This window comes from Notamacropus eugenii, chromosome 5, assembly GCF_028372415.1.
Source record: "Notamacropus eugenii isolate mMacEug1 chromosome 5, mMacEug1.pri_v2, whole genome shotgun sequence".
NCBI lineage: Eukaryota > Metazoa > Chordata > Mammalia > Diprotodontia > Macropodidae > Notamacropus > Notamacropus eugenii.
In genome coordinates, this window is record NC_092876.1 from 324048448 (window position 1) to 324063807 (window position 15360).

At 38.2% G+C, this 15360-nt stretch overlaps 1 protein-coding gene across 5 annotated transcripts in view; it reads right to left on the minus strand.

The window, feature by feature from the left end:
* Window positions 1-15360, minus strand: part of ARHGEF4 (Rho guanine nucleotide exchange factor 4) — a 501611-nt gene that overhangs the window by 219968 nt on the left and 266283 nt on the right. For all 5 annotated transcript variants that reach the window (XM_072613489.1, XM_072613487.1, XM_072613486.1 and 2 more), the window contains one exon: window positions 5246-5375. In XM_072613489.1, coding sequence (XP_072469590.1) covers window positions 5246-5375 — 130 coding nt within the window. The remainder of the gene's footprint in view (window positions 1-5245; window positions 5376-15360) is intronic.

Sequence of the window (15360 nt, forward strand, 5' to 3'; positions counted from 1 at the left end):
TAAATCTGGGGATCATCAGTATAGAAATGACAATCAAAACCATAGGAGCTGATGAGGTCATCAAGAGAGGGAGTGTTGTTGAGAGAGAAAAGGGCCCAGGACAGATCCCTCTCGTTAGGCTCTATCATATGTATGATCAATGTAGGAGTGGTCAGACAGGAGGAGAACCAGGAGACAGTTATGTCACAAAAACTTAGAGAGGAAAGAGTATGCAGGAAGACAGGGGAAAAGACTGGAGAGGAATATAATACTTGTCTTTAAATATTTTCAAACCTGGCCTATAAAAGAGGTGGCAGGTTTATTTTTGTGTTGCTTCATTTTATGTGATTCCCAAATTAGTTGCATATAAAAAAATTCCTGTAAACTGAATCCTATTAGAAATATGCTCTGAGGCAGCTTTCTGCTTAAAGAAATCTTAGGAATTGTTGGTAAAGCAAATAGCTTACCTTTAGATCCTCAGTCATATACATCTGGAGAATCAGGAGCTGAACTCTCTCAAGGCTGTTTTCAGTGAGGTAGGCCTGAGTGCCTTAACTCCACATCATACTAAAACTGGGGATTTCCAGCCACCTCTGGTTCAGAGATACTATTTTCAGTTGTAACATGGCAACACAACTTGGACCTTCAGAGCTCCCCCAACAGGCACATTTCCCTACTACCAGAGGTATAATCGGGATTAGATGACACAAAGCCTCCCAGTCTCCTCCTTCATTCTCTTCCAAAAGGAAGGGATAACATTTTCTCAATAACTGATCTGCAACCTCTTTACAATATTAGATACTTTTGAGATACATAATTATGAGTTCTGCTTATGTGACCTTAGTTAAGACCTTTCTACTGAAGCAACTCTGGGCCTTAATTTCTCACCTACAGAATGAGAAGATTAGAGGAAATGATTTCTAGGGTTTACTTTCAGCTCTAACATTATTTTCTTTTCTCATCTCTTCCTTCCTTCCTTCCTTCCTTCCTTCCTTCCTTCCTTCCTTCCTTCCTTCCTTCCTTCCAGGAAGATCCCTCCAAAAATGCAGATTTGCAACATAGCCAGTATCTTGTGGTCCAGTACTTACCTAGGGCCCTGAGAAGTTAAATGACTTGGCCATGATCACATAACTAGTATGCGTCAGAGACAAGATTTGAATCCAGGTCTTCTTGCATCTAAGGCCAGACCCCCATTTACTCCCTGACACTACAGGTGGATATCACCCTGAGAAATGGATGATGCTAAATGTATTTATTTTAGCACCATGTTAAAGATAGCATTTGTCAAGGTCTACTGCATCCAACATCACTGGGGAAGGAATCCATATGAATATGACATTTCTAGAGGGCTGAAGTCTACTATTACATGCACCAAAACATGCACCAAAACATTTATTTTTAATAGAAATCTTTTGAAAATATACTTTCTTTGACTTCTTTAACAGAATAGATTGACCAACAGTTTAAGATATGACTCAAATACCACATTCTACATGAAGTAGATGTAGATCTTGACATCTTTCCTGATCTTTCTAATGACTAATGCCCTCCTCCCAACTACTTTGTATTTGATATATTCAATTTATTTATATTTTACTCCTTACATATATATATATAAATAACACAAATGTGTCTATAATATAGGATATATACATACATATATTATACGTGCATGGACATAGATATAGATACAGATACAGTTACAGAGAGGTAGTATCATGGAAAGAATGGTAGAGTTGGAGTCAGGAAGACCTGAATTAAACCTAGCCTCATACACTAGTCGTGTGACTCTGGACAAATAATTTAATCTCTGTCTGCTTCAGTTCCCTCACCTGTAAAAAGAGGAAAATAATAGCGTCTACCTCCCAGAATCGTTGTGAGCATCGAATGAGATAATCATTGTAAAATGTATTATAAATGCTAGATATTATTATGAAAGGATACGCTAAAGAATATATAATATTCTTTACTACACATAAAAAATCTATATATTATATATAAAGAATCAGCATAGCATAGATTAGACATATAGATAGACAGATAGAAAGACAGATTCCCTCATTTGAATGTAAGATCCTTGAGAGTAGAAATTGTTTCATTCTTCTACGGATGTCCTTGTGCTTGGCATAGTGGTTGGCACCTAGGAGGTGCTTCATGGGTTGACTGATGGTCTAACTTCTGTTGATGTTATCATATTATTCATCATGTTACTCAGAATCATTATTATTAATACTTGTTCTACTATGTTGTCGTAGAGTGGTACCCTCAGATGGGTACTGAAGTGTGAAGGGGCTATTTGCCCTGAGACTAAATGACACCAGTCTACTCTGCTTATGGCTGCTTTTTTATAGTTTTTCTGTCTCCTCTTTCCTTGTCAGCTATTATGTTTCCCCTTTCTTTTCTGGTATCTGTCACTAGTAAACTCTACCTGTCCAGTTTTCTGCCTCTCATATGTGAATAAAAGAATCAAATATGTAAGCCTGTTAGATGGCAGTTAGATGGTATAGTAGATAGAACACTGGACCTGGAGTCAGGAAGATCCGAGTTCAAAACCAGCCTCAGATACTTAATGCCTGAGTGATTCTGGGCAAGTTGTTTAACTTCTGTCTGCCTCAGCTGCCTCACCTATAAAACAAGGATAATAACACCACCATCTCCTGGGATTGTTGAAAGCACAAAATGAGATATTTGTAAAGCTTACTAAGCCCCATATGAGTACTAAATATGTTATTAATTGTACGTATAGTAAGAGTAGGTACATGCAACTCAGAGCATCCACTTTGGACATTTATTTTAAATGACCAGACCCTTTTTTTTTCTTCTTCATTTTCATTTGTGTTCCAGTTGTTGAAGTTAACAGATACATGACCTACAGGTAACTTCCGTGTTTCTGTGATTAGTAAATAGTTTAAAATAAAAGTAAAGAAGGTTGAAGAATAGGGAAAGAAGAGTTAAAGGGAAAAAGGAACAGATAGAATAAGAGGGAAAAGGAAAGCTATCTTTTCTTCCCAACTTAGCAAAGAATACCATTAGATCCTTAAGATTTTCTCCTTCTTTTGCTCAAACAACTTATCTACATTATAACTTTGAAATAACAAGTCAATTTGAGCATTAAACTTTAAATGAGGCAAGCAAGAAGCACACATTAATAGAATATTCCAAATTCTAGCAATAAGATTCTAAGCGATATTTTGAATAGTCTCCTCTCCTATTCTAGCTATTTGGTTACTCTTCTATATATTTATTTGAGTTAATAAAGTGCTCCTGTTAGAAAATATTCCTTTGCCTTAAATACTTTTAAAAGTTGTCAAAAATCCTTTATTGATTATTACCAAGTATTAGTTTAAGAGCCTAGATACATTTGGGAAAACAGTAAAGCCAACTGGAGAATGCAGCATAAAAATGTGGCTCCTTTACTGCTGGGGAAAGAATGTTGACAGTCTCCAAATTTCAAGTTAAGGCTACAAACCTGTAAGAGCAGACAAATACAGGAGTATGAGCACCACATGCTCCTGAACTGTCTACATGGTAAATAATATTTTAAAGGGCTCACACTGGTCCTTTAGAAGATGTTCCAATTTACAAGGCATGTTCTTGATAAACCTGACCAATGTCAGCCTTTTACTGAGGGTTGGCCTTGGGAAGTGACAGCTGGGTTTGGGGAAAATGGCAAGATAAGGAAAAAGAAAAAGAGAGAAACTTATAGACACTGTCTACAGAGTTTAATATTTGAGGACTCTGCTTCAATTCTTGTGACTATTATGATTCAGTGAGTAAATACAACTTTCAGCTCTCCCTCTTGAAGGCAGTGCCCTGACAAGCAAAGACTCATGGGACAAATGCATGTAGCATGTTGAATGGGCGAAGGGAGAGGAGAGAGATGGGATTTCGCCTGAGAGGAGGTCTCTGTTCTCCGAGGAAGGGGGCTTTTGTTATTGCCTGGCTGTGGCATTTCATTCCCATTGTTCCTGGGCAAGGAAAGAATGTTGAGATTGATCCAGAGGTCAAGTTTGTAAATTTGAGCAATGTGACCCCCCCCTACCCTCCCTACCCCCCCTTTGGCCCCAAACTGTTGGTCTTAGAGGCAGAGCTAGGAAGATCCATCTCACACCACTCAAGGAGCAAATAGCCCCTGGTCCTTCATTGGATGGGCATGGAAGTGAATAGTGGGTGAGAGGGGAAAGGGATGACCCACTGCTTTTCAGTCTTAGAAGGCCAAATGGGGATGGAAGCTGTAGGGAGAGAAAGGCACACTAACATGCATGGCGGCTCACTCTTTTTCTAGGACTATTCCATCCTCACACCAAAGCCAGTCTTTTGCAGAAAATGGCTCAGAAAGAGAAGAGCCTGAACATGGCTTCTATGAGCTTTGCCTTCATCTCTTTTTTGGTTAATTTATGATAATTTCTTCCTCCCCACAGCCTCAGCTGCCTCCAATAAATTCTCTCCACCAGCAGAGGCTGAGAACTCAGGCTTCCAAATCATTTGTGAACTGACCCTGGCTGCCAAGTATTTTGTAGATTTCCTGGCTATTTGCTCTGTGAAAAGGAACCAGAAAGTGCTCCCCTTTCTGCTTTCCTAATAGAATATTGTGCCTAGGTGGGCTCATACTTTATCCCTTGCTTCTGATAGAAAAATGCTTCCACCTTAGAAGGTCCAATTTGCCATCCTCAGCTTACAATCTTTCCTGAATAGCCTCAGTTCCTTATCTCTCTGAGCTAAAATTTAGATCCTTCAGCCTGAACTACACCAAGCAAAAATCAAGTCCAAACCTTCTGTGACCATACATAACTAAGAAGCCAGTGCTTTGCAAATGGAAGAACTCTCAATTTCATCCCTCAGCATGCAAAATATAAAAGAAGGATTTCTATGGAATAGTTTTTATTTTTTTAATACCAGTTGAATCCCAATTATAACACACTCTGAAGACCACACTATGTTATTTGGCTGAGCCAGAAATGTCTGTTATTAAATAGAGCTTAAAATAAAATTTCCATTGTGCAATCCTGCCTGAAAGATCTGTTTGGTTATACAGAGACTTCTTCTGTGGTAGCATTTGTTATAATGGAATTTGATATTAATCCTTTTTTCTTGATAACCACTAAGTCCCTCTCTGCCAAGAGTAGGAATGGATCACCATCGCATCCTTCTGTCAAACAAACCAACAAAACAATCTGTAGGCCCCAACAAAAAATAGACCCCTGTCAGCCTTCCCTGCTGAAAGAAAGTAGGTGTCTCCAAAGTGAAAAGGAAATTATGTACTTACCAGAGAATGGTATTCGCTCTCTCCAGCACTTGTGGTCCAAACAGGTTGGTGCACTCTGGGAGAATGGCTGTATCTTCAGAGCAAGAATGTCTAAAGGCACAGGAGAAGTAAGGGACATCTTCATTCGAGCCTGAAGATGGAGAAGAAAGAGGAAGAATTGAAAATGAATTAAGATTTACTTTCTTGTCATTGATTTCTCTTTGGGCCCCTCCCTTCTCCATTCAAATGGAATATCCACCCCAGGTAGAATGGCTATTGATGTGGTAGGATGTGAAGGATGTGGGAAAGGTTCTCTGCCAAAACAAACAAAACAAAATCATTACCTACCATCTGTCATGGTGCCTCTTATTTTGCCTTTGATGGTATTTTCTTAGAGTTAAGCCTTGTTCTTACCAGGCTCTCCTTTATTTTATTTTTTAATGTACATACTCCTTGGAGGGATCCCATTTGGAGTCATTTCCTCTCTGACCAAAGCAATTCAGGCAGCATGAGAACCCGGGGTACCTGGGTGGTGATGAGGGGCTGAGAAGACAAGGGTAGGCTTCTCCTCCCTCCCCCCATAAAAATCCAACTTTGGTGCCTTCCCAGTTTTTGATTGGTCCAGTCCTGCTGGATCCTTTGGCAGAGTTCTCCACTTCTGATGGCACCTGTGAAATTTTAGAATCCTCATAGGTTTCATGGAGGCCCAATTTTAGTGGAAGAACATAAGGATGTGATGTTTTTATTTGTTTACTTTTTTCTTAAGGACATAAAGGCAGCCTGGTAGAGTGAAGAGACCAGCCTTGAAACCCAGATGTTTTGGCTGGTTAATGTCTATCCAGCCTCTGATACATACTGTTTGGGTGACCCTGAGTAAGGCAGTGGTTTTTAGGCATCTCTAAAACTAAGAATTGCAGAGAAGGGGCTGACTTGAATTGGCAGAAAGAATTTCTTCACCTGGGAATTCCCTAAATCAGTGAATCACAGATCCAGTCCCTTTCCCTAGCCCCTCTCATAAGGATGTGTTTCATTTGGAGCAGCTCTATGTTGCTGAAACAAAAATTAAAAATAACAAACAAAACCTCACCAAGACATTTCAGTGTTAAATTCCTATTTCCTAAATTATTATGTCTGGTTTTTTTAAAAAAATCATCAGCTAATACTTACTGAGTTGCTACATGGGTGGCTCTGAATAAAACATAGCAAGAGACTATGAAAGAAGGTCAGTATCCAGTCTAGCATAGTCAGATAGCGGTATCTCTCTCCTGACTTTGCCCTTCCTCCTGTCTTCTACCCCCTACCCCCAATCCTTGCCTTAGTTCATTATATTGAAGTAAGGCAACCTAACTCAATGGAGCTGGTCCCATATCTAGCCCTAATACATAGTGAATAATGCCAGGAAACTCAGTGTGGAAACTTCTCCACCAGTACACATTAGCAACTCATTTTCAACTTTAAGAGAATTGCCTGAGGACCCTCAGAGGTCACGTGACTTCTTATATGGTCACTCGAACTCAGGTTTTCCTGACCCAGAGTCAATTGAACCTAGGTTATATAATTGATTTAAAGTTGAAAGGGATTTTAGAGGCCATCTAACCCAATCCCCTCATTTCACAGATGAGGAAACTGAGGCCCAGGTAGGCCCACATAGCTAGTAAGACTCTAAGTCAAGATTGGAACACCAGTCTTCCTGACCCCAAGTCCAGTGCTATGTACACTATACCTTTGTGACTCTAAGCTAGCCTCTCTCTAGCCATTAGAACCATGCTGTTCCTCACATATATCTTTATAATTATTATATTAAGTATAATTTTCTTCTCCAGTGGGATATCACAGGATTTGAATTCCCAACAGTAAAGCTTCATTCCTAAAGGTTATGGCTTTTAAAATCATAATAAACTGCAAAATGGAAAAATAATATTTGTATAAAATCCCATACTGGCTTGTTCCGATGAAGGGGCTCCGTATAGAAATGTAAGCAATTTTAATATTCATATTCAAATGTAAGTAATAAAAATAATTTTTATATTTTTTTAAAATATTTATTATTATTATTTAATACTTATTATTTTATATTTATATTATACATTAACCCATAATCGTATGTGATTACTTTCCAAAAAAGTTAACTATTCACAGAGTCTTAAAAGACATAGGGAATATACTCCAAGCTACCCAGGAAATTTAGGCCTTGGTGGAGGCCTCCACATTTAGGATGCCTAAGCAGCCAGGAGTTAGCATGAGAACAGAAGCACACCTGGGGGAGAAGAGGGTAAGAGACCTGGGAAGGTATTGAGTGCAAACTTGATCTTCCTAATTAATGACAGATTCTGGCCTTGTTGGTACAAATATAATACTCATTCTTAACAGGGAACCTTGGAATTTTTCCATTCTGGTTGTGGGAGATGAAACCAGAGGACTAATGCCAGTTCAATATAAAAATGTCTTTTTTATCCATATGTAGCTTCTGGGAAGGAGACAAAGTTATTTCTCCCTCTATTCACCACCACCAGGGTCTCAGTACTTCCTTGGAAAGGAAAAGTATTATTTTTAAAGAAAGAAAGAAAGTGAAGCCTCAGGTGCTCTGTTAGGGCAAAGGAGTTCAGAAGAGATAAAAGGAGAAAGAAATACGGAAAGAGAAGGATCAGGATTGTGATAAGGACGGGATATACTATTCCTCACAGATAAGGAATTTATCATAAGTTCTGACTTTAGATTCTTTTTCCTTGGGGGGGTAAATGGCTCAATTCTAAAATTATGGAATTTTAGGACTGGAAGGAGCCTTTGAAGTCATCAAGTCAAAGGATCATAAGGTTTTAGAGTTGGGAGTATAGTCCAGTGGCTTCATTTTGTAGATGAGGAAACTGAGGCCTAGAGATGGGAAATACTTAAGCTCAAACAGCAAATTAACAAGGCAGCTGAGTGGCGCAATGGATTAAATAAGCTAGATTTGGCATCAGGGAGATCGAAATTTTATTCTGCCCTCAGACATTGGGCAAGTCACTCAATCATTCTGTGCATCAGTTTCCACATTTATAAAACTGGAATAATAATAGCACATATTTCACAGGTGGCTGTAAGGATGAAAATATGATGTTGTATAATACAGCACTTTGCAAGCCTGAAAGTGCCATGTAAATGTTACTGTTGTTATGATAGGTCCAAGATCTAAACTCAGGTTTCCTGATTTCTGGGTAGTGTGCTTTCCATGACAGCAGGGTACTTTCCTGACTTTATTCATACTGAATTGCTGGGCACTGCCTTCACTGCTAAAGGCTTAGCGCACAAATATAACCACAGGAATGTGTGTCTAACCTTGCATATCTATCCAGCCAGCAGCCCTCTCTCCAGTTTGCTAAAACTTCTAAGAACATGGAAGGCCAGGCCTTCTTTTAATCAACTTCAAACAAGTATTTGAGTGTCTACCCCATCCTGGCTCTTTGCTAGGTGGTACAGGAGGTATAAGACCGAGGCAGATTTAGTGACAGCTTTTTCATCTAGTTGGGGAAATAAGACATAAATACAGGAAAATATAACTACCAATCCAAGGCAGTATATGACAAGTATCAGGTCAAATATTATAGATAGTAGCCTATTGACATATGGAGTTCAGAGGAGGTAGGTTGTAATGGTCCTGGAAAGTTAACTAAAGGAGGCACCATGTTATAGCAGTAGAACAGAGAACTAAATATGGGACCACAAGACCTGGATCCAAATCCCAGCCCTTAAATTTACTATTTGTGAGACCTCAAGGCATATCTGTTAGCTCCTTTGGTTCTCAGTTTACCCAGTAAAATGCAGAGATAGGTCTAGATGATCTTGATGACCTATTTCACCTATAAGTCCTGTGTTCTGATGGAAAGCTGATTGGCTGAGCTTGACTTGAGTAAAATTTGGATTTAAGAAAATACTTTTTTTTTTTTAACAAACTAACCTGACTACAGTGTCATGAGACTGATCACCTATAAGCCACAAAATGAATGATCTAATTACTTTATAGTTTTACCATCTTTATACTCAATCAAAAAGCCTAGGAAACCAGTAAACCCAGTGATACCCCAGAAAGATTCCTGAAACATTCTAAGCCCAAATCCTTAATCTAAATAAAATACCTCCTAGCTCTGAGCACAAATGCTGATATTTAAATCATGATAATAATCTAAAAGCATACCTGGAAGGCCTAGAAAAACACTGTTTCCCATTATGCAGCTTGTTTCTTAATACAACACACAGATTATAATCTTTACAAATTTCATTAACACATCTCAGAAGTAGCTTTCAATGGGTTGCTCATTTACACAAGGAGGTTTCCATTCTGGAAGGAAAGAGACTCTAAGGGCTGATGATAAATATAGAACTATCTCCATATCTGAATGTTGACTACGGAAAAGAAACAAAATCATCCGTCTACATTTTAGTTGATTGCCCCCTGCTTAGAATGCCCTTTCTCGTCCTCTCTGCTTTTTCAAATCCTGCAAGACTCAAGTCAAGTTCCATGAAAATTTCCCTAATGACTCTAGCTCACTCTGGTTCTTCCGTCCTCCAGTCTGTTTTGCATTTCTTCCCTATGCTGCCTAATTAACACCATATTTAGTAGTCTCCTTTTTTCTTGATGTTTGTACCAAGCCTCTTGGCACTTTATTATATACTGTCTTGTTCTCTAATTGTTCTAATTGCTTCTTGTCTCCCCAACCAGACACTTTGATGCTAGGGAATGACCTTGTCTTCCCTTTTCCTCAAATCCCCTATTGGAGATTCCTATTCCTGTGAGTAGACCAAAGGTGGTCTGCCATCCAGACGATTTTCAGCTACCTGGGAATACTTTATCAGTGGTTGCCATTCTCCATCTCTCCCACGACCTCTGTTATCATCTGACAAAGGCTTTGGGAATCCTCTTTAATTTATGGTGTACTGGTATTTTTTTTTTAACTACTTTTTCCCTCCCCCCTCCCCTTCAAATGCATTTCTAATCTGTCTTCCTTTGTCTCCATTCCTACCTTATTCTCAATCAACATGGTATAGAGTAGAAAAAAAGTGGATATGGAGTCCACCTGGTTTTGGTTCTGGGTTCTGCTACTTGCTATTTACATGTAATGTAATTTAATGTCATTTAATGTCTCACAGGGATGGTTCTTCATCTGTAAAACTGTAGAGATTGTACTAGATGACCACTAAAGTCCATTCTAGCTCAGGTATTCCATGAGACAGCTAAGTGGTTTAGTACACTGGACTTGGAATCAGGAGTACTTGAGTTCAAATTCTGACTCAGACACTAGCTGTGAGACCTTAGATAAGTCACCTAACCTTTCTTAGCCTCAGTTTTCTCATCTGTAAAATGAGGATAATGATAGTATCTACCTTACAAGGTTGTTATGAGGATAAAAATGAGAATATATGTAAAGTGCTTTGCAAAGCTTAAAGTGACTTATAAATAATAATTACTATCATCATTATTATCTGGTGATTAATTAGGGCTAGGAACACAATTTGTATCCATAAAAAACTAGTTGATTGATAAATGAACAAACAAATTCTGCAGAAATGACTTCTGGATTATACATGAGTTTGAATGATCCACATGTAGGATTGGGGGTGGATGTGGTAATCAAGAGCTGATCAGCTACATTTCCATGTTGATTTGGAGCTTGATTTCTATGAAGATAATTTTTAAATGGAAACCTAATGGCTATAATTCTGTAAGGGCCCCTCTCCCTCCCAAATCTCCTGATAAAATTGTGGGATACTGACCACATTTTTCAGATTTTAATGAAGAACACAATGGATAATTTCCATTTCTATAGAAACCATTTCTTGAAGTATTCTTTTTTTATAACAATAATATAGATCTCAAAAGTAGGAGGAATTAAAGCTCCCCGATTATTCAATTTATTCCTAGATGTGGGTGGGTTTTCATCTATTCTTCATTTCAGAGAGAGGGAATAAAAAACTCATAATCCGACATCTTTGTAGAGCATTTCTAATTTTTGAGGGCTTCCACATCCACCTTTTCATTTGATTCCCAATAAAAATGTAGTGAAATAAATTGGGATATTTGACAAATGAAGAAACCGAGGACAGAATGTCTAAGAGTGCCTTGCCCAATTGTAGCACAGTTAGTTAGTGACAAGGCAAGGATTAGAATTTGGTGCTACCAACTCTCAGACTTTCTTTTCCTAGCTTGGATAGACTTTTAGAATCATAGAATCTTACAGTTAGAAAGACCCTCAGAAATTCAACTGTTCACCTAATGCAGAAATCCACCCCCTCCAACTTCTTTTCCTCCCCCACTACACCATACTTGACAGATGGTCAGTCATTCAGCCTCCTCTGAAATATTTTCAGTGATCCAGGGCTCACTCCTTTTGGCTAAGCAGCTCTAATAATAGTTGATCCTTATATTTAGCTGAAAATTGCCTCCCTATAGCTTTCATTAGTTGGTCTTAGTTCTGTCTTTCTGGAGTGACACAGGACAAGTGTAATCCCACATCCATATGACAGTACTCCAAATATTTGAAGACACCTATCATGTTCTAAAGATCTTCTTCCTCATTCCCCAAGTATTCATTATAGGATATGTTTACAATCCTCTGACCTGGTCATTCCTTTCTTTATATATTCTAATGCATCAGTGTCTTTAGCTCAATACATGCTATGTTGTGACCAGTGCAGAATTTTGTGGGATTAGTACTTTCATTGAACTGGATACTATCTTATCTTTGTGCAGCCCAAGGTTACATGGAAAACAGCATGATTTGATGGAGTTAAAAATCAAAAGACCTGGGTGTGAGTACCTGCTCTACCACTTACTGGCTATGTGACCTATGGGTGAGCCATTTAACTCAGTTTCCTCTCCTGTAAATGATGAAAATATTGCTTATACTACTTTCCTAACAGGGTCATTTAAAGGAGAGTGAAGGACTGTGTAAATTGTCACAAGCTATGTAAATGTAAGTTATTATTAGTTACTATGTCTCACATTTGATTTATATGGAGCTTGTGGTCAACTAAAACACCCCAGTTATTTTTAACATAAACTACTGTTAAGCCATTCATGGAAGAAAAAAAAAGACAGGTGTTTCAGATTCATCCTATCCCCATTCAATTGAACATCTGAGTATAAATATAGTAACAATGATAATAGCTATCATTTACGTAGCACTTTAAAGTGCAAAGCACATTACAAGTATTATTGTGTTTTATAGTCAAAACATCTGTGAGGCAGATGCCATTATAATCCCTATTTTACAGATGAAGAAACTGAGGCAATTAGATGTGAAGTAACTTGCCCAGCTAGTAAGTGTCTGAGGCCAGATTTGAACTTAGGTCTTCCTGACTCTAGTTGCAGTGCACTATCCACTGCATCATCTATTAAAATATATATGCTCATTAAAAATATATATGTGTGTGCATGTATATATATGCATATGTAATGAATATTGAACCACGATTCTAGCTTGCTGGGATCCTCTCAAATTTGGATACTCTCATTCAACATATTAGCTGTCTTCCTCAGTTATACATTATCCACAAATTTGCTAAATGTGCCTTCTGTAGTTTTATTCAAATCATTGATGAAAATGTTGAATAGCAAAGGGCCAAGTGCCTCTTCCTATGGTTACAAGAGGTTGACACTGATTCATCTATTAGTATTCTTCCGGCCTAATCATTCAGTCAGTTCAGGATCCACTTAATTGTATTAACATCCAGCCCACTTCTTTCCATTTTATCTCAGAGGAGCTTTGTCAAATGCCTTGCTGATATCCAGGTAGACTTCATCTACCATCTTACCAAAGCAGTTACATTTTTGAGTTGATAAAAGGGGATCATGCCCCTCTTTTAAAAATTACGCAGCTCATGCCCAAACGGCTACAAAAATGTGCATACCCTTTGACCCAGCAATATCGCTTCTAGGACTGTATCCCAAAGAGATTATAAAAATGGGAAAGGGTTCCACGTATACAAAAATATTTATAGCAGCTCTCTTTGTGGTGGCCAAAAACTGGAAATCAAGGGCATGCCCATCAATGGGGAATGGCTGAACAAGTTGTGGTATATGAATGTAATGGAATACTATTGTGCTATAAGAAATGATGAACAGAGAGACTTCAGAGAGGCCTGGAAGGACTTATATGAACTGATGCTGAGTGAAAAGAGGAGAACCAGGAGAACTGTGTACACAACAACCACCACAGTGTGTGAGCAATTTTTCTGGTAGAGTTAGCCCTTCATAGCAATGCAAGGACCTAAAAAATTCCCAATGGACTTTTGAGGCAAAATGCCTTCCACATCCAGAGAAAGAACTATGGAATTGGATCACAGAATGAAGCAGACCGTTTTCTTTTGTGTTATGTTTTGTTTGTTTTTATGGTTTTTATTTGTTTTGTTTTATGGTTCCTCCCATTCATTTTAATTCTTCTATTCAACATGACTAAGGTGAAATTGTATTTAATAGGAATGTATGTGTAGAACCTATATAAGATTGCACGCCGTCTCTGGGAAGGAGGGAGGAAAGAGAAGGGTAGAAGGGAGAGGGAGGGGAAAAAAACTAAGATATATGGAAGTGATTGCAGAGCACTGAAAACAAATAAAATAATTATTAAAAAAAAAAAAACTACGCAGCTCAAGTTTACCTGACATCCTAGCATGAAGGATCCCATTGGAAGGGTTAGGAGAGTAAGGTCAGTTACTGCCCCACTCCTAGGGAATTCAGGCCTACTAAATGGCTATAGTTTTCACTTCTTCTCAGGGTTATTCTCTATTGAATCATGACATGTCTTTTCTTTTCCTTTAAAACAAAGTTGAGAAGTTTTGGACCTCCTTCACCAGAGGAGGCAGAGATCATAGGATCTTGAATCTGGATCCCCAAGAGACTTTAGAAGTAACTTCATCCAAACTTCTCAATTACAGATAGAGAAAATGATCCCCAGAGAGTCTGACTGATATGCTCAAAGCCACACAGTACAATACAGCTGGGATAGGAACCCCGATCTTCTGACTCAAAATCCAGAGCTCCTTCCAATGTTCCACACTACCTTGCATAAGATGGACGATGATGTCTTTTTTTCCTTATCTGTTCCCCTTTTGCCTCCTTCCCATATTCATGTTTCCCCTTTTATCATTTTAAAAGAAATAGTTATATTTATTGAATTATACCAATAAATAAAATCAATATTATATCATAAATTCAAATAACAAAATCAATTATATCAATAAATTAAATCAAAAAACTTTTCTAATGTTTATTTCTTCAGTTCTACGTACCATCAGCCTCCTCAAATGTCTGTCCTTAAATTCCACCACTAGACATGTATTCAGCTGGGTTATTAGGCAGCTATCACTCATTCCTGAATGCTCATCAATACCTTAAAGGAATTTCATAAGAAAGCTTCTCTTGTGAGGATGTGTCTATGTGTGTATGCACCCACATGTGTATGTATTGGTGCATGGATATGTGGATATTTATGTGTATATGTCTATATGCAGTGGTATTATTAGTTTTCCATTCAAACTTTAGGTAAATTGGCTTAACCAGATTACTTTTCTGCTCCTCCTGAAGTCATCCTTCAGCATAGTAGCTGCTTAAAAAATTTACTTCATCAAATCCACTGGGATTGGCTTTTCATACGCTGACCACTGTAAAGTAATTTGGTTCGAGTAGATTTCTTTGCTCTTGACATATGGTCACACAGGGAAAGGGAGTTTTAACGTGGGTGGGTTGAGAACTGTGAGAGATCATTTTAAAGTAGGGGTTCTTAACCTAGGATCCACAAACTCCTTGTAGAGGTTTATGGACACATTTTAGGGGGGATGTAAACTTGGATGGGAAAATGTTTACATCTTTATTTTCACTAACCAATAGCAGAGATTTAATATTTCCTTTTATTATTAAATACACACACACTCATTAAGAAGGGAGCCCTAGGCTTGACCAGACTGTCAAAGATTTATGATACCAAAAAAAAAAAAAAGATTTGTGTTTTCAAATACGGATTCCTCTGAGAGGGCAGGGCATGGTGACTCTAGAGTCACGATGACACTAGGTGATAGTAGCACATAGAGAGCTGGACTTAAGAATCAGGAAGACTTGAGCTTGAATCCTGCCTCAGAGACTTACTAGTTGTATGACCTTGGGCAAG